The sequence below is a fragment of the Petaurus breviceps genome, unplaced genomic scaffold, assembly GCF_028583685.1.
Source record: "Petaurus breviceps papuanus isolate PSGF00001 unplaced genomic scaffold, PetGlider_PUasm1.0 37, whole genome shotgun sequence".
Taxonomy (NCBI): domain Eukaryota; kingdom Metazoa; phylum Chordata; class Mammalia; order Diprotodontia; family Petauridae; genus Petaurus; species Petaurus breviceps.
In genome coordinates, this window is record NW_027186296.1 from 44,749,865 (window position 1) to 44,774,509 (window position 24,645).

Genomic DNA, 24,645 nt, shown 5'->3' on the forward strand with positions numbered 1-24,645 from the left:
TATATATTGCTTATCTGTCTTATCTTAAATCTTTATAAAGATTCCAGCCAATGTGCTGGATGTCTTCTGTGTTCTTCAATATCTTAGGAGCAGTTGCATATCTAACTAATTTTCATTATGTGACTGATCCACCTTTTTTCCAGTTATTCACATGCTACTTATAAAGCAGTCACTACAATAAGGAGACCAAAGAACTTAGGAACCACTTCAGCCAGAAAACAACTTATCTCCTTACCAAGTGGAGAAATACATTTCCCAGGATTCACTTAAATTCAGTACACATTTATTAAGTGCCTGCTACTTGTCAGGCACTGTACTAAGTGCTGGGGTACAAAAAAGAAAAAGAAAGATGATCTTTGCCCTCAAGAAGCTTACAGTGTGATGATGGGGGAAGACAGCATATAACAGGAAACTGAAAAGCAGGTGGGGAAAGAAGGGAGGCTATCCACTGTGGGGTCATGATGTTCCATGGAGTGTAAACAAGCAGCTGCTAGAGAATGGCGAGTTACCTGGGATCAATACTGCTTTAAAATATTTACTAATTTTAAAGAGCTGAGAGGATGATGGTGAAAGATTTTGAGTTGTATTGGCTCCAAAAAAATAAAAGGAAGTGCCATAGAGAAAAAAGATAGCAGAAAACCAGATCATCTTAAGAGCAATTGAAAATGAAAATTAGAAAAAGAATTAACTGGTGAAAAACTGAACAAATTTGTTGACATTTTTGTAACATATTCTTTTCTTTCATCAGTGACAGTGGAAAATCACATTCAGAATATAGCATTTAGATTCCAGTGTGTATATTAAGAAATGGAAAGACAAAGATAGGAATAGTAGTTGGACGTGACCAAGTATACATAGAAGAAATCTGTGCCAGAAGGTACTGTGGAATTGAATCTCACAGTGCTTCAAGTTGGGCAGTAAGCTGAATAATTGGTTAAAATCACAAATGGCACTACCACTCTAAAAAAGTGATTGATAGTAAATGAAGAACTATTAAAAAGAGCCTATTTTCTCATATTATAAAATTTTTATGAGGATGATGTTCATGATATATCAGGGACATATTTGATGAAAAAATAAGAAGGAAACAGTTAACCTTTCACAAATGAAATTCTGTAGCAGCCCATATCCTCATAATGGCACAACTGACAGATACAGAAGATAAAACAGCTATTTTTTAAACTAAAATAAATTTGATTTTTTAAAAATGTGATTACATTGCCAAATAAAATGAGCATTCCATTTATCTAAAAAGGATTGTATATGTAACTGTGGATATCTAGTATATGCTACTTACATTTCTTATAAAACATACAAAAATCACAGATTTCAGAACTGTCCTGCTTGTTTCTGATTCAGAATTTCTGCTTTTCCTTTGCTTCTGTGAATTGCAGATTTTAATAGAGCAAAATTTCACTTTAAAGAGATCCAGAAGTTTTCTTCCCCTTCCCTTATATATGTTAAGATCATCCAAAGTGTAACAGATAAAATCAGAGGGAAAACTTTTAATAATTCTTTGATTTTTTTTAAATAATAGATTTTTTGTTTATATATCTTGTTTTTACATCACTGATGTTTCTTCCTATATGTATCCTACTCTCTCCTCCCAGAGAACCATCTCTTATAACAAATAATTTTTTTTTGAAAAAGGAAAAAGGGAAAGAAATTTTCTTAAAACCAATTAACACATTGAAAATAATAAGATATAATATTCCACTGCCATGGACCTCTCCTTTTTCTAAAGGATGGGGGAAGGTTTGTTTTCTTACATATTTTCTTTGGGGCCAGACTTGTTCTTCATAGTTTCACAGTATTCAGTTTAATTTTTTTTTTGTGGAGATAGTTGTTTCTATTTATGTTGTTGTGGTCATTGTATATGTTATCAGTTCTTATAAATCATTTCATGCTTCTCTGTATTCATCATATTTGTTGTTCCTTATATCATAGTAATATTCCATTATATCCATATACCACAATTTGTTTAGTTATTTCTCATTTGATGGTCTATTTTGCTTCTATTTCTTTGCTATCACAAAAGGTGATTCTATAAATATTTCATTGTTCTTTGATTCTTAATGTCATGTGAAGCATAAAACCACAATGTATGTTCACCTGAGATGCTTGCTACCATCTGGTCCATTTCAAAGGCCAAATTCAGGAGGGATTTCATGTAGATCGTGAAGTCTCTCACATGCTTCTTATTATAGATGAGAGATACAACCACTTAGAAAAGTTTGACCTAAAAGTTCACACTGGAAAAAACAAAATGAATGAAGAAAGCCTGTTTTCTGTATTACGATATACAGTTGATTAGATAAAATGGAGCTAGTTCATTAGTACCTTTGTATTGGATTGATAACTTGAAATAGAAGATAAACAGGGCCCAGATTTGAATAAGAGGAAAAGAGTAGACTGGAAAGCAGCTAGAGGAACATATAGTGCTTTTACCAATCCCAAGGTCCTTCAGGAAATAAAAATCCCTCATTTTAGCACGCGTATTCTTCTGATAATGCTATGTTAGCAAATCTTGGAATATCACAATCTCTGAAAAATTAGAGTGGCGTGTGACACAAAGGGAAATAGATACATGTTAAGCCTAAAGAAGTTGCAACGTATTACCAATGATAAATGACCCATGTGTAAAAAATAGTGTAAAAATAACTAAGTATCCTGTGACTCCTGTGATTCAAAAAGAAGCAAGGCCATGCTTGTAGGGAATCTTGTGAGCATATACAAAGGGCTGAAATGTTGCACAGATGCCTAAGTGATGTTAAAAAACCAGAGGGCTTTTTTTTTTTTTAATACGGTAGGTAGAACTAATATGGAGAATTTATAGATATACATGAACAAGAGTTATACAGGATGAGAAATCATGGATCAGTAGCAGCATTAGAAGAAGTTATTATTTGTAAAGTGCTTAGCACAATGCCTTTCAGATATATAGATGCTATATAAGTGCTGTCCTACCCTCTTTCACCCCGCTCCAAATATTGAAATATGTCTGTTTTTCATCATCTGGCCCCCATGCCTACAATTCTCTTCTTTCTCATCTCATTTTCTGGCTTCTCTTGCTTCCTTTAAATCCCAGCTAAAAATCCTGCTTTCTAGATGAAGCCTTTCCCAATTCATTTTAATGTTAGTACCTTACATTTGTTAACTGCATTTTATGTTTATACACACATACACCTATACACATATGTATACACACACAAATCTTATTTATACAAAGATATTTACATGTGTGAACTCTTTGAGAAGAGGGACTGTTTTTTGGTCTTTTTTTTTTTATTATCCCCAGTGAATAACACAATGCGTGGCACATGGTGAGGGCTTAATAAATGATTGTTGATTGATGTCCTTATTAATATCATGCCACTTCCTCTATACAAGTATTTATTGCTAATATGATACAGTTTATCATGTGTTTTTGCATTTGGGTCCTGCAGATTTGATTAAGAACCCATTATAATCTTTGTTCTAGCAAAATCTAATATAACTTGCCTATGATAGATGAGAAAGCTAGATATAATGTAGAAAGTCCCTCATATGAAGGAAATCCTTATAGTAAAACCTTGAAGCTTGGGCCACATTATTGAGACCTCTCCCTTTTCTCCACTCCCTCCAGTTTTCTATCCTAGAAATATTGTTTTCCTTGTTCTCACTACGACATGGTTTAAAACTCTTCAATGTTTGCTTCACTGGGGCCCTAACATAGATAATATGGCAGTAAGAATTGCAGTAATTCTTAGGGTAACTTTTTCCTCTGAGAGTTTCCACCGTGACATAAGCACTAGCAGGATCAATCAGATGAAGATATAAAGACTATCTGTACACCTGATTTGTAGTTATCTTTTCACAGAGAATCTTTGCTTAATGAATATTTAGTAACAGACTGGCTGTGTTGAAGAAGTTAGAGTTCATTTCTATTTTTTGGTGATGAAAAAATGGAGATTTACTAAGAAAAAATTTGTATCACCATCTTTCTAGTAAGATATTAATTTTTCCTTATGTTATTTAGGGTAATGTAAAGTTTGCAAAATTATCATTTCCCTTGATGCCTGCCGAGTTGCAGCTCTCCATAGATTATAAATCTACATCAAGTACTGAAACACCAGAGCAGAAAGCCGCTGCAATGCATTATGTGAGTAACACTTAACATAATGATTGTCCTAGAATGTTATAAAGTGAATTAAATAAATGTAAATGATTATTTTTTTTTTTGGTGCATTCAGCAGAAAGATTTAAGATATTTTTAAGTTGATTGTCCAGGGACTCCTTTCCCCAAACTTTGCTCTGCATTTTATTTATATTTGATTAATAAAGAAATTTGTTGTTCAAAGAAATAACTGAAATATTTATTATTTTCAGGATATTAGTACAGATCCAAATGCAGAAAAGCTCGTATTGAGATACCATCCTCAGATAGCTCTCACTAGTCGATCCTTGTTTACCTTGTTGAATAATCATGCACCTAATTACAAGGAGCAGTGGGAAATTCCAGTGTGTGTGAAGATCATTCCTGTTACAGGTTTGTGATTTCCCTAACAATGATTTTGCAAGAGGGAAGGGGAGAAAATACTTCATGATTGTATAAATTTTCATGGCTGTTTTCAAATGCTTTAAACAAGAAGATAAAAATGTTTCAGGTATTTGTGAATATATATTATGTATGTGTTAGCTACAAAAATGTATCTATTTGTTTCTGTGTTTAGTTTTATCTTTCCATTCTTGTTGTTATAATTATATATGTAGTTTACTGATTCTGCTTACTTTAACTGGTGTTATTTCATATGTCTTCTCATGTTTCTATAAATTCCTCATATTCCTTTTTTTCTCAGAGTGCAAAAACACTTTTAAACTAGTATCAAAAATTTAAGACATATTTTGATATCTAGAGAGTTGATTTTCCCTTATTACAATCATTTTTCATCATCTCCCTTAAGCTTTTGTTTTTCCAAATGAATTTTATGCTTTTATCTGGTTTTCAAAAGCTAATAGTGTGGTATAGCATTAAATCAGTTATTTAGATAGTATCATCATTATTTTATTGGTGGGGTCCAGCATATCACTCTAATTTGTCATCCTTTATTTCTGTTTTTTTTTTTCTTTTTTGGAGAGGGGAAGGTAGGGCAGTTGGGGTTAAATGACTTGCCCAACATCACACAGCTAGTTTTGTGTTAAGTGTCTGAGGCTGGATTTGAACTCAGGTCCTCCTGACTCCAGGGCCAGTGCTTTATTCACTGCTCTACCTAGCGACTCAAATCCTTTATGTCTTTCAACAGTATTTTGTACTTGTATTTATATAAATCTTGCATACATCATGGTGGATCAACTCCCATATATTTAGCACATTTTGCTTTTATTTAATTTTTTGTTTACTTCTTAAATATTCTTTTTGTGTTAACTTAACAGTTGTCAGTAAACAAAGATTTCAAAACATAAAGAACAAGGAAGAGTTTTGTGTAAGAAACTAAAAATCAGTTTTCTTTAAAGACACATAAATATATAGAAATATATTGTTTGACCAGGTAGTAACAAAGTTGGTGTCCCCTTTTGCACTTCCTTTTTTCCTTTCTTTGTATTAAGTATTGATGCTTTTTAAGTCTCCCATTACCCACTAACCTACCTTCATACTCCCACAAAGTTGAAGTCCATCTTTGGATATATTGGTTAAGCAAAGCAAATCAACACATTGGCCACATCTGAAAATGCTTATTGATCCTTGAGTGTCAAACAAAGGATTTTGTTAGATCCTGAAAATGATAGGGAACAACTGAAGTTTTTTTAATTTCTTTTCCATTTTTCAAATGCTTTATTAACTTCTGATTTACAACGTTTGTTTCCACCAGATTTTGAGTAACAAATTTTCTCCCCATTTTCCCCCTACCCACCACCCCAAAATAGCAGTCCCACAGGACTCCATCCTCCAATCTGCTCTCTCCCATATTTTCTCCCATACCCCTTTTGACTTTTCTGGTAGGGCATGGTGGATCTCTATGCCCCAGTGCCTGTATATCTTATTTCCCAATTACATGTAAAATAGTATTAATAATTGTGTGTGTATGTATACACACACACACACACACACACGCATGCACATATATATAAAAACGTTTGATTTTAAAACTTTGAATTCCAGATTCATTCCCTTCCTCCCTTGTCACCCACCCTTACTGGGAAGTTAAGCAGTTCAGTATAGGTTGTATATGTGTAGCTAATGCAAAACAATAACACTGTAGATATATTGTAAAAGACTGACTATATTTCCCTCCCTCCTATCCCACCTCCCACTTGTTCTATACTCTACTTTGATCCCGTCCCTTTTCAAAAGTGGGTGCTTCCAACTTTCCTCCCCCCCAGCCTGCCCTCCCTTCCATCATCCCCCCTTTCATCCCCTTCCCCCCTACTCTCCTGTAGGGTTAGAATACCCTATTTAGTGTGTATTTCATTTCCTCCCCAAGCCAAATTCAATGAGAATAAGGTTGACCCATTCCCTTTTGCCTTCTTGTTCTTCCCCTCCATTGTAACCATTTTCCCTTGCCTCTTCTATATGAGATAGTTTACCCCATTCTGTCTCTCCCCATCTTCTCTCATTATATTCCTCTCTCACCTCTTAATTTCACCTTTTAAGTATCATCCCTTCCTGTTAAATTGGTCTTGTGCCCTCTATGTATACCTGTAAACATATATATACACATTCACATATGTATTCATATGCCCATATACCCTCATATATAGACATATATATATATTTCTGTTCCCTTCAACTATTTTCATACTGAGAAAATTTTCATCAGTTACAATTATTGTTTTTCCATGTAGGAATGTTAATAGTTCAACTTTGATAAGTTCTTTATGATTTCTTTTGCCTGTTTACCTTCTCAGGCTTCTCTTGCTTCTTGTATCTGAATGTCAGATTTTCTATTCAACTCTGGTTTTTTCATCAAGAATGCTTGAAAATCCTCTATTCCACTGAATGACCTTATTTTCTCCTGAAACATGATACTCAATTTTTCTGGGTAGGTGATTCTTGGTTTTAATCCCAGCTCCTTTGCCCTCTGGAATATCATATTCCAAGACCTTCGATCCCTCAGTGTAGAAGCTGCCAGATCCTGGGTTATCCTGATTGTGTTTCCACAATATTCAAATTGTTTCTTTCTGGCTGCTTGTAATATTCTCTCCTTAATCTGGGAATTCCGGAACCTGGCTGTAATATTCCTAGGAGTTTTCTTTTTGGAATCATTTTCAGCAGGTGATCGGTGGATTCTTTCAACCTCTATTTTGCCCTTTGGTTCTAAAACATCAGGGCAGTTTTCTTTGAGAACTTCCTGGAGGATGAATTCTAGGTTCTTACTTTGATCATGGCTTTCAGGTAGTCAAATAATTTTTAAATTATCTCTCCTGGATCTATTTTCCAGGTCAGTGGTTTTTCCCAAGAGATATTTCACCTTGCCTTCTATTCTTTCATTTGTTTGGATCTGTTTAACAGCATCTTTATTTCTCATAAAGTCATTAGCTTCCATTTGCTCCAATCTAATTCTGAAGCAATGATTCTCCTCAGTGAGCTTTTGAGATTCTTTTTCCATCTGGCAAATTTGGCTTTTTAAGGCATTCTTCTCCTCATTGCCTTTTTGAGCCTCTTTTGCCATTTGAGTGAGTCTATTTTTTATGGCGTAATTTTTCTCAGTCAGGCTGTTGACTCTCATTTCATAATTTTCTTGCATTGTTCTCATTTCTCTTCCCAATTTTTCCTCCACTTCTTTTATCTGCTTCTTAAGGTCCTCTGTGGCCTGTAACCAGCTTGTATTTTCCTTTGAAGCTTTTGGTGCAGGAGTTCTGACTTCACTGTCTTCCTCCTGTTCCATGCTTTGCTCCTTTTTGTCCCCAAAATAGGAGTCTAATGTTGGAATCTTCTTTCTGCTTTGTTTCCTTTGCCTGGTCATGTCGCCCCTCAGTCACTTGACCCCTGGGCTTTTTGCCACAGTAGGACTCTGCCACCAGCCAGGGGAGCTTTTGTCCCAAACGCTGGGGTTTTCTCAGCTGCCAGAGGTATTAAATGGGTGCCTTCTCTGACATGCTCTGGCAAGCTGGACATGCACCCCAGGACCTCCACCCTAGACTGCAATCCAGATCCAAGCAGGTTAAAGCAAGAGCGATTACCCCTCCGACTGGTCGCTTGGTCCCCCTATACTTGCAGGCCAGGAGCTGAAGCTGCCACGTGGCACTGGCTGGCTGTGCCGGGAGTCTCAGCGGCTTTTCTCACCAGAGGCAAAAGCTGACACACTCTCACTTCCAGGGTCTCAAAGTCCACACTGCACTGACCTCTCACTTTGTCTTTGGCATCTATGTGTTGATAATTCTGGAAATGGCCACAGCTGCTGCTGATCTGGAGTCCTTCTAGCTGGGGACTGGTCAGACCCACCCTGGGGCTAAAACTCCAGCTCCTCAGCAGGAGGTTAGCTTCTCTGTGTCATGTTGTAGGTTCTGCATCTCCAAAGTTTGTTCAGAGTCCCCTTTTTACATTGATTGGGGAAGGTGGAAGCCGCAGCCGCTGGGAGGTCATGCTTCTACTCCTCCATCTTGACTCCACCCCCAGTTTTTTTTAAACAACCTTCATGGTTAGATCTGCATTTTAAATTGATCACTTTGTTAGCTGAGTAGAAGATAAACTGGATTGAAACTTGAAGAAGAGAAGCTATTCAGCAGGCATTAGACTATCTAACTGTACCAGGGTGGTGACAGAGGAAAGAAGGTGGCATATATGAAAGATGTTATGAAGGTAGAATGGACATCTTAGCAACTGATTGGATATTATGGGGCTGTGAAAGTAAGGAGTCCAGATTAACACCTAGGTTACAAGCCTGGGTGACTGGTGGTATTCTTCTTAGTACTTGTAAAGTTAGGAAGAGAGGAGAGGGTTTTTTTTTTTTTGGTTGGGGGACAACAAGGGGTTGTAGATCATTAGTTCAGTTTTGTAAATGTTGACTTTAACATATGTACAGGACATTCCATATGAGATTCATATGGAGTATCCAGTGGGAGATGTGAGACTGGAGGTGAGAGATAAGTGAGTCAGGCAATAGTGCAGCATATTTATTGACTGACTAAAGGGAACCAGTGGAATGGAAGAGATAAAAGATACATGAAGGACAGAGGCAGGATAGCCAAAACTTGAGAGGGTCTGGGGAAGTAGAAAATAGAATGGAATCAAGGATCTAGGTGGCAATATTGTCTACTCTCAAAGAGCTTATAAATTGTGCAAATAAATGTGGTTCTGATGAATTTTATGATTTTGCACTAAACTTTACCTCTGTATACCCTTTTAACATAGTGCCTTGAATATAATGGACACTTAATTGTTTGTTGTACAAATTTAGATTTATTGATGTTTTATCTGTACAAATTTTTCAGTGGTTATCTGAAGATATAAGGTACTGTACTTATTTAAAACTGAATTGATTTAATTCTGTCTTAAAATCATTACAAACTTTCTCAGTCAAAAATACTAGTTGTCCTCTATTTTCAAGGAGAAAAACTGATGGCAAAGTCATCTTATAGTTTTCTAGACCTTGTTCCACCTCATTACTGAGAATAGAAACAACCTCTAGAGAGACTGCAATTAACATTGAGTTGGGATAGGGAACCTATCTGCATTAACTTGTGAAATGAAATGCCCTCCTTACTGGTTAAGATATTTTTTACTCTGTAAAGTAAGCAAAATGTTCTTGATGGCTAATGACATTCACTATCTAGCAAGGAAGAAGTTGATTGGCAAATAAAATTGAAATAAGTTTAGGTTCTGAAAATTTTTCCCTGAGGTATAAATTTCATTTTAACTTTTTAAAAAATTGGACTAGATTTGAGAGAACCATCTTTAATTCACATAAGATCACATTAGAAAACCCAAAATGCCTTTTGTTCCAGTTCCTTGTACATGAAAAAGATAAGATATATTTCTATTAATAATAGAATCAGAGAACTTTAGAGCAGGAGAGGGATCTTGGAGATTATCTAGTCCCTTTTTTTTTTACAAATGAAGAAAATGAGAAAAGTTTTAATGATTTTCCCAAGGTCGCACACAAAAAAGTGATAACTTGGGAATAGAACCCAGATTTCCTTACTCTTAGTCCAATATTCTTTATACTGCATATACTGTGTTATTACCCTTGTTTCTCTTATCAAATAAAAATGCCTTTTTTTCTCATCAAAAGGTTCCAAGCCAGTGAAAATAATTTATATTGACTCACCTCTTCCCAAGAAAGAAATGACAGTGAGAGAGAGAAATCAAATTTTTCATGAAGTACCATTGGATCTTTTGACAACCAAAAATTCGGCCATTCCTGTCTCTGCCGTATTTATGGACAAACCTGAGGAGAATATATTTCAGTGGGATGTAAGTGATGCTTGGATAAGGAAATAAATTTATAAACATCTGACATTCCTTTACTTTTGTAAGTTTTAGACAAATGTAAAAGAGGTCTATCTTAGTTGACAATGAGTCTATCTTTATTAAGTGATACATGCCAGATACCACTGCGTGAGGTGCTTAGGATTCAGAAGCAAAAATGAAAAAAATCTTTGCTTTTAGAAGCTTAACTATTTTCAGTGAATCTTAAGAAATTCTCTCAAACCCTACTTTGTAGGATCATAGACTTTTTACTAATAGTGTAATGATGGTTTTGTTTTATTAAGGTGCCATCTGATATTAAACAGTCCCGAAGAATTGAGACTTTTGATGATTTAGATTTGAGTTTTGATGAAGATGTTACAGAATTAGAAACTTTTGGAGTAACAACTAATAAACCACTAAAAACTTTGAACACATCCAGCCTTCCCACATCATCTACTGTAGCAAAACTTCCCACAACATCAAGCACAGCAACCATTCCCTCTAATCCTATAAGTTTATCAAAGATTCTGATGGAGCAATTGAAAAAGGAGAAGCAACTGAAGAACAGTGTAAACAGTGGGCTAGAAGAGCAGAAAATGAAAGATAATCAGGAATTATCATTATGTGACAATGTTCTAGATCCTAAAAATGCACGGTTTTATTCATGTGGGGATGATTCAAAGCCGTCTGAGTGTGATTCCTCCTCATTCAAAGACTTTGAAAAAGAAAAAATTGACTTAAGTGAAGAAAATGATACAACCACAGATGAAGAATGTGGTACTGTGAAACTAAAGGTCCTGGAGAAAACAAATACTTTTAAAGAAAGAATTGATGCATCAGAATCAAGTAAGACTCAGAATATTTCTGGTAATAGTGATACAGATGAAGAACGTTTAATTATTGACATAGAATGTAAAAATAATGAAAATAGCAAGGAAGAGATTCCTATACTTAATTCAAGTCCTATACTAGATACTTTAATGTCTCCTGTGCCTATTCATACTTCTTCAGAAAACTTAACTGATCCTACTTGTAGTCCTGAGCAGAAAAAATGTGCTGTGAAAAAGGCTGGCAAAAGATTATATAAGAAGTTTGATCCAGTTGGACAGATTTTAAAAATGCAGAATGAGCTCTTAAAACCAACTTCAAAAAAAGTGCCTGAGCAGGCCTTTGTGAATTCAGATAATTCTAAACACCACCCATTAGCCCTTGCTCCAGAGCAGCCAGCTGCTCCTACCGATAGCCCTGTGTCTAAATGGTCTTCAACATTTCAGAAGCCAAAAGGACGTAAGTAGGCATTTATAATTGTTTTTTCACTTGACATTTTTAGCAAATAGTTTTCCTTGCCCCTTTCTACAACTTTCATGTAAAATGTGACCTTCTTGATACTCTTACTCTACTAGTTAGTATAATAATATTTCTGCTGTGCCTTAGTTTCCTTTGTATAAAATGAATGGGCTAGTTTAAACCAGCCAATTCTAGATTGTATGCTGTTATTTAAATAAAAAGTGAGTAGTCCCAGGGGTTCTACCCCCCAAAAAAGTTGTAATGGCAGACAAATACAGTGTCTGTTTTGTTGTTTCTTTTGATCTCATTCAACATATACTTTGACTTGAAGGACAGAACCATTACAAGTTGGTTAAAATAGTCATACAATTAAAAGAAAAGTTGATTCTTTCTGAAAATAATGGACATCATACTTTACCTCATTTAGTTCCTGATTCCTTCTCTTCTGCTAGATCTTTTCCTTAGGTGCTAACTTTTTTCTTTATTTTCCCAGTAAGTTATATTTGTGGTATTTTAATTAAAAAATTTTGCCCATTATAAAAATAGTCATACAAGAGAACAGTTTGGGGCAGCTAGGTGGCACAGTGAATAGACCACTGGGCCTGGAGTCAGGAGGACCTGAGCTCAAAAACGACCTCAGACACTTAACACTTACTAGCATGTGACCTCGGGCAAGTCACTTAACCCCAATTGCCCTGCCTTCCCCCCTCCAAAAAGCAAAAAAAAAAAAAAAAAAGCGGAAACTTGGTTTTGTATTGGTTTAGAATCAGTATTTGAATGCACACAATAATGTATTAGATGATTGATTGTTCATCTGTCTTGTCATAGTGCCATTAAAATAATCAATCTTCAATTTTAATTACAGAGTTTTTGTATCAGTACCCCTTATATATAATTAGATATGAATATGGGTATCAACAATGTTCTAGAAAAATCATATTCCTTAAGGAAAAGAAAATATAAGAAGCCACATTATGGAGATAGGAAGTTAAGGTCCTCTTTCCTTTTTTTACTCATCTCTACTCAGCTTCTTACTGTTTCACTAAATTTGCATTTTTGTTGGTCACATTTTCTCTGATAGTAAGGAAAGTAGTGTTTCATAAGGATCATAGATGTAAAGGTATAAGGGACCTCAGAGGCCACCTTCTCTGGTCCCTTCATTTTGCAGTTGAAGAAACTGAGGCCCATTATGGTTGAGTTGCCTAAAGTCACATAAGTAGTGATCATGAGAGGTAGCATTTAAACTGAGGTCCTCTGAATCCAGAGCCATTGTACTTTTTACTATAGCTTTAAAGCTTCCATTCCAGTTCCCTCTGGGAAAAAGACTGTCCCCCCAAAAGAAGCAGAAATAGTGGTAGGATTAGGAAGAGAAAATGGTCACACAAAGTTGAAAAGAAAATATTCTATGTATGACATAGATACAGATAATTGAATTCAGTATATCATCTTGTGATTTGTATCAATGAAAATGTATTAATTGTAATAATATAAAAATGTAATAGTACATGCACAGTCTGATTGATAAAATCTGTTACTTTTAAGGATTGCTGCCCCACAGTCTTCAGATGTTTGTTGAAAACAAATCAGAATACTTAACACCTCAAGAAGGAAATCTTGTTTATAAGTTATTCAACTTCCAAGATCTCCTATTACTTGTACGTTGTGGTGTCCAGAAAGTAGAGACAAGACCACGTTCCAAAAAACGAAAAAATGTTAGAAGGGTAAGTAATTTATTGGAGAAAAAGGAAGACTTGAATGAGAGACAGAATGACATAAAGAGTTCCCACTTTGCAGTCCGAGGTGTTGACTTCAAAACTTGCCCCTCTCTCTTGCTTATGTTTGTGATCTTGAGTAAGTTACTTAACTTTCCTGGGTGATCTCAGTTTCCTTATCTGTAAAATATGGAATTGAATTGTATCTACTTTTAAGGTCCTTTTCAGCTCTAAAGCTAATATTAGTATATAAACTGGCAAACATATGATGCTTTTTTTAAAGTTTAAATTATTTTAAAACTCTCTGAAGACCCTTAAGTTGTAGAGCAGTTGGTAAATTGCATTCATATAGAATTTCTTTACTGGTTCCCTGTCATAGCAAGGAAATCACAGGTCCAGACAAAATAAAGTTTATATACAGTAACTTTTCTAGAGTGAAATTTTTTGATGCACAATTTAAATCACTTTATTCTTAATAAGATATTGTTTAAATAAGAACAACTGAGGCTTTTAAAGCTTATGGAGTTCTTGGATAAGACTTACTCTATTACATCACTGTAATTTTATTAAAATGGGCAGAAAACTACTTTAGTGAATTTAGAGCTCATATTGTAGCATATAAAGTCTTTAATCTTTCTTTTAAATTTAAGGCTTGTTTATGCACATATATAATTTCTCCGAACCTATGAAATCATCGTTTCATTCTGGAATTATTATAGTTATATTGAATTAAATGTTATCTCTTTTTCTATATGCAGTAAACTTGTTTTCTCCTGCTGTTAGAGATTGGAGTGTGATGGATAATTAGTTGTTTTGGTCAGTTTAGTTTGTCACATGGGTTCTGGCTCCATCTCTGCCACTAACTTGTTAGCAAATAGTCACACAGGGTCCCTTCTTGTTGCTGTATTATTCTATTTTAATACTTACTCTCTTAATAATTATTCTTTTCACATCCTGAAAATAAGACTCAAACTGTAAATATGCTCTCTTGATGTTAATGATTGAGTTCATATGTTTTTCACATTTCTTAATTTCCTTACTTTTGAAGGAGAGAAAATGTGAACAAATTACTTACTATCCAGTTCTGATAGTTTCTTTTATCGTCATTGATTCTATTTCAGAATTTTAGAAAACATTGTTTTTCAGAAAGGTTTTGAACTGAATTTAGATTTCACTTATGGCTTTTTGTAGGAGAAAGTCAAAGAATGATAATGTCACAGGTTTGATGTAGTTTAGAGGAACTAATATAAGTCTGCATTTAAAATCTAGGCCTACTTACACTACATTATTTTTTACCATTTCTATACTTAAAAATGATAAATTTTATATCATAGCAAAAGTAATTTTAGACAAAGTACCCATATCATGAATTTAATTTTTAGAGTTTGATTTCTTGTTTGGTTTAAATTTTTCTTGTCACATGTGATTTCTTTTAGGGTCAGCCTCATTTCTTTCATTTTCTGATCTGTGAGCCCCTATCCATTTGTTGTATTGTATGCCAAATTACTGGCATATAGAAGTGGTTGATGGCCAACGTTTCTTTAAATAAGAATTTTCCAGTTGTATTTGGATAATAACTTCAATCTAGAAAGACAAAAATTGGTAAGGAAGTTGCTATACATTGACTAAAGAATTTGAGCACACCCTTCTCCAATTTTTTAAAAAATGGCATGATAACTAACATGGAAGCAAGTAAAACCAGCTTATCAAAATGAAACATTCTTAGGATATTCACAGATATTAGAAACTTAACTAGCCTAAACTATTTAAAAGCCACTATTTATATTCTAATAATGTCCTTTAAACAAAGAACATTTATTCCCTAAAAGTAAATTTATTTAGACAAGACTTTATATTATGAAAATTCTTGGCCACTGGTACCCAAGAATTTAAAGTCTATCTAATTTGGCTCTCTGATTTTGCCATGTTATACTTTCCACTTATAACTAGTACTTAGACCTCAGTGCAACTTCATTTCCCCATTTACCTTCCCAGTGTAGTCAGTTAAATAATATGATTTGTATTATATAATCATTGTCATTCAGAGGTCACATTAAGAGAACAATCACTTGCAAATGTTAGAATGAACTAGAGGCTTAATTTAATCCATGTGATGAAGTTTGGAACATAGTTATTTGTTAAATGCTCAAATTTCTGAATAAAACCTAGTACAATTTCTGTTTATGAAATTCAGATGAAGTGGTCTTAAATGTTCAAGTTCATCAGTATTTGTCTAAATGAACCTAATTTCATAAAGGCTTTATTCTAAAATGTGAAGTCCCAAGACTGATTATTTTAAAAATATATGGAATTGCAGGAATGGAACAGAAAAGACCAAGTGTGAGGGTAATTTTGAAGGAAAAAAGTGTCTAGTAGGATCCTAAGAGGGTATAAAATATGAAACCTCTAATGAGAATTTAATTTGTGGTTGATGAGAGAAAACAGGAGAGGGAGAGAAATCCAAATAAAGTTATTATTTAGGAAAATAAGAGCAGAGGATATGTCTTAAGAAAAAAATAAATGTTAACATGTGATGTATGTAGCTATATTTAAAATACATAAATATTTAAAATGTTGTCCCAAAGTAATTCTTCTAAATATTTTAAGTAGTGTAATTTGTTTTCTTTTCTCTTAAATTCCTGGAGATGGCAGTAGAGGTCATAGAAATAGGTTATAGTTTCCTCTGCAGATACTCATAGTGAGCCCTTCTCCCCCCAAATCCCAAACCCATAAAAATAATATCATTGTAAAATTATTACATTTATTTTAATTAGGTTTTTTTTTTAAGTTTTTTTGTTAACTAATTTTCTTTTATCTGGCATCGTCACAAAATTCATTGTTCTGGTCATTAGGCTTTTTATATAACTTCCAGCCTGACTCTACCATTTTATGACCTTGGGCAGGTCACTTTATATCTTGGAATCTTATGTCAGAAGGATCTCAGATGTCATCTTGTCCAACCCAGACCTGGAGAAATACCCCCTCCATCACAGCTTGACAAGTGGTCTCTGTCCCCATTCTACCTGAAGATTTTTAGTTATGGAGAACACTTTACCTCCTGAAACAACCCATTCCACTTTTAGACAGCCCTAAGTTTTAGAATCTTTGGTTCATATTATGTATCTGCCCATCTGCAATTGCTGCCCAGGAGCCCTAGTTCTGTCTTCTTGGACCAAGCAGAATAAGTCTGTAATCTTTGCTTCTACTTCAGAATGAAGCCATTAAGCACTTGTTACATGCTCACTATGTGTATACCAAGCGCTATGCTATGTGCTTTGATATAAAGAAAGGCAAAACCAGTCCCTGTCCCCAAGGAGGTTCCAATCTAATAAGGGCAACAGCATGCCAACAGCTCTGTACGGACAAGATGAGTATAAAGGATAAATTGGAGATAATTTTAAAGGGAAGACATTAGCATTAAGAGAGATCAGGAAAGGATTCTTGTGGAAGGTGAGATTTTAGTTGGGACCTGACAACAGCCAGGAATTGGAGATGAGGGAGATCATTTAGGCTTAGGGGCAGCTAGTGAAAATGTTTAAAGATGGAGGATTGTGTGTTGAGGAATGGCCAAGAGGCCAGTGTCACTGGACTGCACAGTATTTGGAGGAGGGCTGAAGTAGGAAGGTAACAGACTGAACATTGGTGGTAAGAGTGAGGAGTCAAAGATGATGTCTAGGTTGTGAAACTGGATAACTGAGAGATGGTGATAATAACCTTGTTTGTAGTAGGGAAATTAGGAAGAGAGAAGAGATGGGGGTGGAGTGAGGACTGGAAATAAGTAGTTCAACTGTGGACATGTTGAGTTTAAGAGTCTGTGGAACATCCAGTTTGAAATGCCCAGTAGACAGGGTTGGCCAGGTAGCACAGCGAGTAAGAGCACTGGCTCCAGTGTCGGGATGCCCTGTGGATCGAATCTGGGCTCAGACACTTATTACCTACCCAGAAACACTTACTTGGCTGTGTAACCTTGAGCAAGTTACTTAACCCCAATTGCTTAGGGGCGGCCAGGTGGCTCAGTGAGTAAGAGCACCGGCTCCAGTGTCGCGATGACCTGGGGATTGAATCTGGGCTCAGATACTTAGCACCACACCCAGAAATAACTGGCCATGTAACCTTGAGCAAGTTACTTAACCCCTATTGCTTTAAAAAAAAAAAAAAAAGAAATACCTAGTAGACAGTTGGAATGTGAGACTAGAAGTCAGGAGAAAGATTAGGGCTGGATAAAGATATCTGAGAAGAATCTGAATAGAGATAATATTTGATTCCATGGCAGCTGAGGAGACCACCAAGCAAAATAGTAAACTTCTGACTGCCCCCTCCGCTTCATCCTTACCAAGGCCCCATCTAATAGATCTACATAGAACCACTTTCCCTGTTAATAGCTAGCCTATCTTATAGGGTTGTGAGAATAAAATGTATTTATGTGCAAGTGCTTTGAAAAGTATGACACATATGCAATTATATAAGGTGTTTGTTGTAATTAGTAATAAATTGAAGCAGATTTCAGCAGCAGTTTAATTTTGTGTTTCTAGCAATCTCCAGTTTACATATTGCCAAAATTGGAGTATCAAGCCTGCTACGGTGTTGAAGCTCTTACTGAAAGTGAACTTTGTCGCTTATGGACCGAGAGTTTATTGCATTCTAACTGCTTATTTTATGTTGGTAAGTGTGATTCATATTCCTTTTGGATTATTGCCTCATTAGCATACATCAGCTTCCTTTGTATTAAATATTTCTTGCTCTAAGATTTTAAAAGTTACTTCTGATTATACGTATCGCAATCAAAGAATGATTTACTTATTATTGTCACTGTATTATTGTTAGACTTGCAAGGAGACATTATTTTTTGCAAAGATTTTTAGTAAAAAGCCATGAAACAAAAAAATTCCTGTTTAACTGGAAAATATAATTGAAATACCTGTTTAGTTTATCAGGATTTTATTGATTTGTGTAATTATTAGGTTTGATTACTTTCTTCCCTCTCAGGAAGTGACAAGGAATCTACCTGCATTTTGCTGCATTCCTCCTATGCTTAGCACTTTGTAAACCATAAAATACAATACTAATGTGTATTGCTACTACTGCTTTTTATTATTACTAATAGTAGTTTAATATGTGCAAACTTTTTTTTCACAACATAGCTAATATGGAAATATGGTTTACATGATTTCACATATATAACCTTTAGCAAATTGCTTACTATCTTAGGGAGGGGAGAGGAAAGGGAAACAAGGAGAAAATTTGAAACTCAAAATTTTATACAGAATGACTGTTAAAAATTGTCTTAACATGTAGTTGGAAAAATAAAATACTGTTGTTTTTTTTTTTAAGTTTAGTTAGGCAACTTTTGAAGCATTTCTGTTACCACCTTGTTTGCTTATGGTAATTCATCCCATCAGGATGGAGGCTTATCTCACTCTTGGAAAAGATTCAGTCAGACAACAAACACTTATTAAATGCTTACTGTGTGCCAAGAACTCTACTAAGGTCTGGGGATTCAGAAACAGAACAGCCCCTGCCCATAAGGAGCTCACATTCTAATGGTAAATAAATAGATACTTACAAGGTATATACAGAGTAAATGGAAGGTAATCTTAGAGGGGAAGGCTCTAATAGTTGAGAGAATGGGGTTGAGACTGGGAAAGGCCTTCTTTTGACCATGGGATATAATACAAGTCTTGAAGGAAGCCAGTGAAACTAAGTGGCAGTGAGGCCAAACAGCATTTAAGACATAACAGAAAGCTACTACTAAGGCACAGAAATGGAAAATGGATTGCTTCATGCAGACAGCAGCAAGTAGACCAGGAGAGCTGGATTGTACAGTGTATGGGGAGTGGAGGGGTGAGGGGTGGGAATAATAAAGCCTTAATATGGAAAGGTAGAGAGGACCAGGACCCATGTTAAAGAGCTACAAAAGTAAGAGTACTTTATATTTGATCCTGGATTATGGAACCAGAGCTATCATAGCTCAGAGTGCTTAGCATCAAGCTTCCTTTGTTTTTAGACCTATTCAAATGTTTTCCACCAGTGTTAGCAGTCAGTAAGCATGTATTAAGCACCTACTATTTGCCAGGTGTTGTGCTAAATTCTGGGGAGACAAAGGCAAAATCATTCCTGTCAGAAAGCTCATGTTTGCAAACAAATCCATACAAGCAAAATAAAATGTAGAGGATAAATTGGAGATAATATCAGAGGAAAGTTGCTAGCATTAAGGGTAACTGTGAAAGAGTTCTTGTAGAAGGTGGGATTTTCGCTGGGACGTATAGAAAGCCAGGAAACAGAGATGAGAAGAGAGAGCTTTCCAGGTATGGAGAATGGCCAATGAAAGTGTTTGAAGTTTGGAGATGGAAAGTTCTTTGTGAGGAACAGCAAGAAGGAGAGTAATTATTCGGTGCCAACCATTTCCTGGTCCTCTTAACCTGCCATATATAGAGGTAGCAACATCAGGTGATAAATAGAGCTCTGTATTTGGAGTTAAGAAGACTCGAATTTAAGTGAATCAGTCTCAAATATGTGATAGTTAATGTGATCCTGGATAAGTTCCTAACTACTTTCACCCTCATTTTTGTCATCTTTGAAATGGGGATATTAATAGCATCTACTTAATGAAATTATTGTGTGATCAAATGATCCTAATATGACATGGACTTAAGGCCTTTTATCATCCTCTGTTGGATGCCCCATGCCTTATCAGTGGCCTTCTTAAACTCTTGTGTCCACACCTGAACACAGTTCTCTAGATAAGATATCACTGCCCTGTTACTGTAAGCTTTGCTTCTAGGTGTAGCCCCAAGATTGCATCAGTTTTTTTGGTTGCTATATCATACTGATGACTCATTGGTCTTGTAATCCATTAAAACTTCCAGACTTTTTTTCATAGTGAATGCTCTTTGACAATGCCTCTTTCATTTCATACTTTGGAAGTTAACTTTTTTGTACAAACTTAAAGGCTTTGCATTAATCTCTGTTCATTTTCATTTTATTATGTTCTCTTCAATATTGTCTTCTCAAGATCCTTCTGGATCCTTATTCCACCCTCCAGGGTGTTATCTTTTCCTCTCAACTTGGTGTTATCCTCACATTTGGTAAACATACTATCCATGCCTTTAAGTCACTGATAAAAATGTTAAACAGCACAGAACTCATAATATCTACCTTTAACAAACTTTTTCAGACCAATACTACCAGGCCCTAATTACTTCAGAACATCCGTACTTCCTTCTTAAAACTGTCATTTCTGGGGCAGCTGGATGGCGTAGTGGATAGAGTACCAAGCTTGGAGTCAGGAGGACCTGAGTTTAAATCTAGCCTCATATGTTTAATACTTACTAGTTGTGTGACCCTAGGCAAGTCACTTAAGTCCCTATTGCCTTGCAAAACAAAAACAAAAATACCTGTCATTCCTTACATATATACAGATATACTTGTTTCATTTATGTTTGTCCGATCTTCCCTCTATAGAATGTAAACTCCTAACAGGAAGATTTTCTTTCCCCTGACTATGAACCTCCATTGCACCAATGACAGTGCTCTGAGTACAGTAATTATTTTTGACTGAGTATATTTCATATAAACCATTAGATTTAAACTATGATTTCACTTGAAAACATTTATATCATTTAAGAAAGTTCCATTACTATCTAAGCTTTTATTTGTAATTAGTATCTAGGGCTAGCAATCCCTGTTAAAAAAATTAATATCCCTTTTATAAGAAACTATTCACTTGCTTTTTCTTTAAAGAAGCCAATTAATGAGTAAGTGTGATAGGGATGCAAAGATGAAATTGATAAACAGTAACATAGTTTATGAGATCAAATAACTTAAGAGAATATGGGGAATAATATATTTGTTGTCTTGGAAAATGATATGTTATTTCTCATTAGTGTTGGAGACAGCTAACCAAAGAAGTGCTTGCTAGCAGTGACAGCCTTAGGGGAGAAATACTTGTTTAACAAAATCCAGCTTTTCAGATTTTTCAGTTTAGGCTTCCTGAATTCATTATGAATTCGTTTGCTAGGTGCATTGTTTTGATAACCAGGTCTTAGATGTAATAACATTTTTGACCTCATCTCCAAAAGCAAGGAAGATTTCTAATTTGCATTGGTGGAGGAAGTGCCCATATGGATAAAATCATTCATCTTTGGCATATTGAAGTATAGTTCTGTACAAGTTAGTTTTTTTTTTTTATTTTAAATCATGAGCTAGCTATTTGGAAGTCTTGTGGTAAATTTTAGCCATTGTAATAGTAATGCATTTAACTGTGTAATGAAATATCTCTTATATAGTCATATTTTGAGAACCAAAATTAAATCATAAAAACATGTTTTTTGGAGATAAACACAGTGAGTTTGCTTAACTTGACATTACACTGAACATTTTGACTAATGTCCTAGTCCAGTGTCTCATTGTGGAATAGAGGTAAAGGTGGACTTTTGAAGACCAGGCCAGTGTAGCATAAGTTCTAGCAGGTCCTTTTAAGCCAAAAAGACTTTAAGTATAGGCCTCGCAAAAGATTGTTGTCGAAGGAGAAGCATAGCTAAATTTAGGGATTTACCCAAAAATTAGCCACCAAAATAATTAATGATGACTATTTTTGCCCATAATAATTCAAGAAATTGTTAGCTGAGGTATGGACATGTTGCATTGCAGAGGTGTCAGACTCACTAAACATGCAAAACACCGGAGATAAGCCAGAACCAGGTTAAAATGTAATTGGCAAGGGGCGGCTAGGTGGCACAGTGAATAGAGCACCGGCCCTGGAGTCAGGAAGACCTCAGTTCAAAACTGGCCTTAGACACTTAACACAAAAACTAGCTGTGTAACCTCGGGCAAAGTCAATTAACCCCAATTGCCCTCTAAAAAGCAAAAGAAAAAAATGTAATTGGAAAATGATTAACAAAATAAATGAAAATATAATACAACACAGATGATGTTAATTTGTAGTTTTCTATTAATATGTGGCCTGCAAACATCTATTTCTATTTGAATTTGACACTGTTGTAATGGATATCAATAAGATGCTGTGTATAGTATTAAAATCATAGAACTTTTGAGATTGAAAAAATCTTGAGATAGTAAGCTTAAAATAAAGACATCTACAGATCAAAAGCTTGATGTCAATTTACTTCAATACTGGAAATATTTTCGGATGGCGGAGTAGAAGCACCACCTTCCCGCGGCTCCGGCTTCCACCCTCCCCAATCCATGTAAAAAGGGGACTCTAAAAAAACTTTGGAGCTGCAGAACCCACAAAATGACACAGAGAAGCTAACTTCCAGCTGAGGACAGCCCGGCAGACCGGTAGGAATCGGCCAGCACAGCGCTCTGGGAGCCGAGCCCAGCACCATGCTCCTGACCAGCCGCCAGCCAGAGGGACTCCAGATCAGCAGCAGCTGTGACCATTTCCAGATTTATCACTACATAGATGCGAAGGACAAGGTGAGAGGCCAGTGCAGTCTGGACTTTGGGACCCAGTAAGTGGGAGTGCGTGGCTTTTACCCCCGGGGCAAGAAACCGCTGAGCCGCCAGCACAGCCTGCCAGCGCCACGTGGCGGCTTCAGCTCCTGGACTGCAGAGTGTAGGGGAACCAAGCACCAGTCTGAGGGGTAATCGCTCTTGCTTTAACCTCCTTGGATCTGGATTGCAGTCTAGGGTGGAGGTCCTGGGGTGTGTGTCCAGCTTGCCAGAGTGTGTGGAGACCTCAGAGAGGGCACCCATCTAATAACTCCAGCAGCTGAGAAAACCCCAGCGTTTGGGACAAAAACTCCCCTATCTGGTGGCAGAGTCCTACTGTGACAAAAAGCCCAAAAGTCAAATAATTGAGTGGCAAAATGAGCAGGCAAAGGAAACAAAGCAGACAGAAGATTCCAACATTACACTCCTATTTTGGGGACAAGAAGGAGCAAGGCATGGAACAAGAGGAAAACAATGAAGTCAGAACTCCTGCACCAAAAGCTTCAAAGGAAAATACAAGCTGGTTACAGGCCATAGAGGACCTTAAGAAGCAGATAAGAGAAGTGGAGGAAAAATTGGGAAGAGAAATGAGAACAATGCAAGAAAATTATGAAATGAGAGTCAGCAGCCTGACTGAAGAAAATAATACCTTAAAAAACAGACTGACTCACATGGCAAAGGAGGCTCAAAAAGGCAGTGAGGAGAAGAATGCCTTAAAAAGTCGAATTTGCCAGATGGAAAAAGAATCTCAAAAGCTCACTGAGGAGAATCATTGCTTCTGAATTAGACCGGAGCAAATGGAAGCTAATGACTTTATGAGAAATCAAGATGCTGTTAAACAGATCCAAACAAATGAAAGAATAGAAGGCAATTGAAAGATCTCTTGGGAAAAACCACTAACCTGGAAAATAGATCCAGGAGAGATAATTTGAAAATTATTGGACTACATGAAAGCCATGACCAAAGTAAGAACCTAGAAAGCATCCTCCAGGAAGTTCTCAAAGAAAACTGCCCTGATGTTTTAGAGCCAGAGGGCAAAATAGAGGTTGAAAGAATCCACCCATCACCTCCTGAAAAAGATCCCAAAAAGAAAACTCCTAGGAATATTATAGCCAGGTTCCGGAATTCCCAGATTAAGGAGAGAATATTACAAGCAGCCAGGAAGAATCAATTTGAATATTGTGGAAACACAATCAGGATAACCCAGGATCTGGCAGCTTCTACACTGAGGGATCGAAGGTCTTGGAATGTGATATTCCAGAGGGCAAAGGAGCTGGGATTAAAACCAAGAGTCACCTACCCAGCAAAACTGAGTGTCATGTTTCAAGGGAAAATATGGTCATTCAGTGGAATACTGGACATTCAAGCATTCTCGCTGAAAAAACCAGAGTTGAATAGAAAATTTGACATTCAGATACAAGAAGCAAGAGAAGCATGAGAAGGTAAACAGGGAAAAGAAATCATAAGGAACTTATCAAAGTTGAACTATTAATATTCCTACATGGAAAAACAATAATTGTAACTTATGAAACTTTTCTCAGTAGTTGAAGGGATTAGAAATATATATGTCTTTATATGAGGGTATGCGGGCATATGAATACATATGTGAATGTGTGTATATACGTTTACAGGTATACATAGATAGAGGGCACGGGACCAATTTAACAGGAAGGGATGATACTTAAAAGGTGAAATTAAGAGGTGAGAGGAGAGAGGAGATGGGGAGAGACAGATTGGAGCAAACTATCTCATACAAAAGAGGCAAGGGAAAATGGTTACAATGGAGGGGAAGAATAGGAAGGC

At 36.0% G+C, this 24,645-nt stretch overlaps 1 protein-coding gene across 4 annotated transcripts in view; it reads left to right on the plus strand.

Moving 5' to 3' along the window:
* ICE2 (interactor of little elongation complex ELL subunit 2) overlaps positions 1 to 24,645 on the plus strand; it is a 64,782-nt gene that overhangs the window by 17,922 nt on the left and 22,215 nt on the right. For 3 of the 4 annotated variants that reach the window (XM_069098393.1, XM_069098395.1, XM_069098394.1), the window contains 6 exons: positions 4,019 to 4,141; positions 4,369 to 4,528; positions 10,212 to 10,393; positions 10,693 to 11,677; positions 13,220 to 13,398; positions 17,922 to 18,051. In XM_069098393.1, the coding sequence (XP_068954494.1) occupies positions 4,019 to 4,141; positions 4,369 to 4,528; positions 10,212 to 10,393; positions 10,693 to 11,677; positions 13,220 to 13,398; positions 17,922 to 18,051 (1,759 nt within the window). Of the gene's footprint in view, positions 1 to 4,018; positions 4,142 to 4,368; positions 4,529 to 10,211; positions 10,394 to 10,692; positions 11,678 to 13,219; positions 13,399 to 14,825; positions 14,992 to 17,921; positions 18,052 to 24,645 lie in introns of those variants that run through there. The other variant, XR_011170284.1, reaches the window with a different exon arrangement.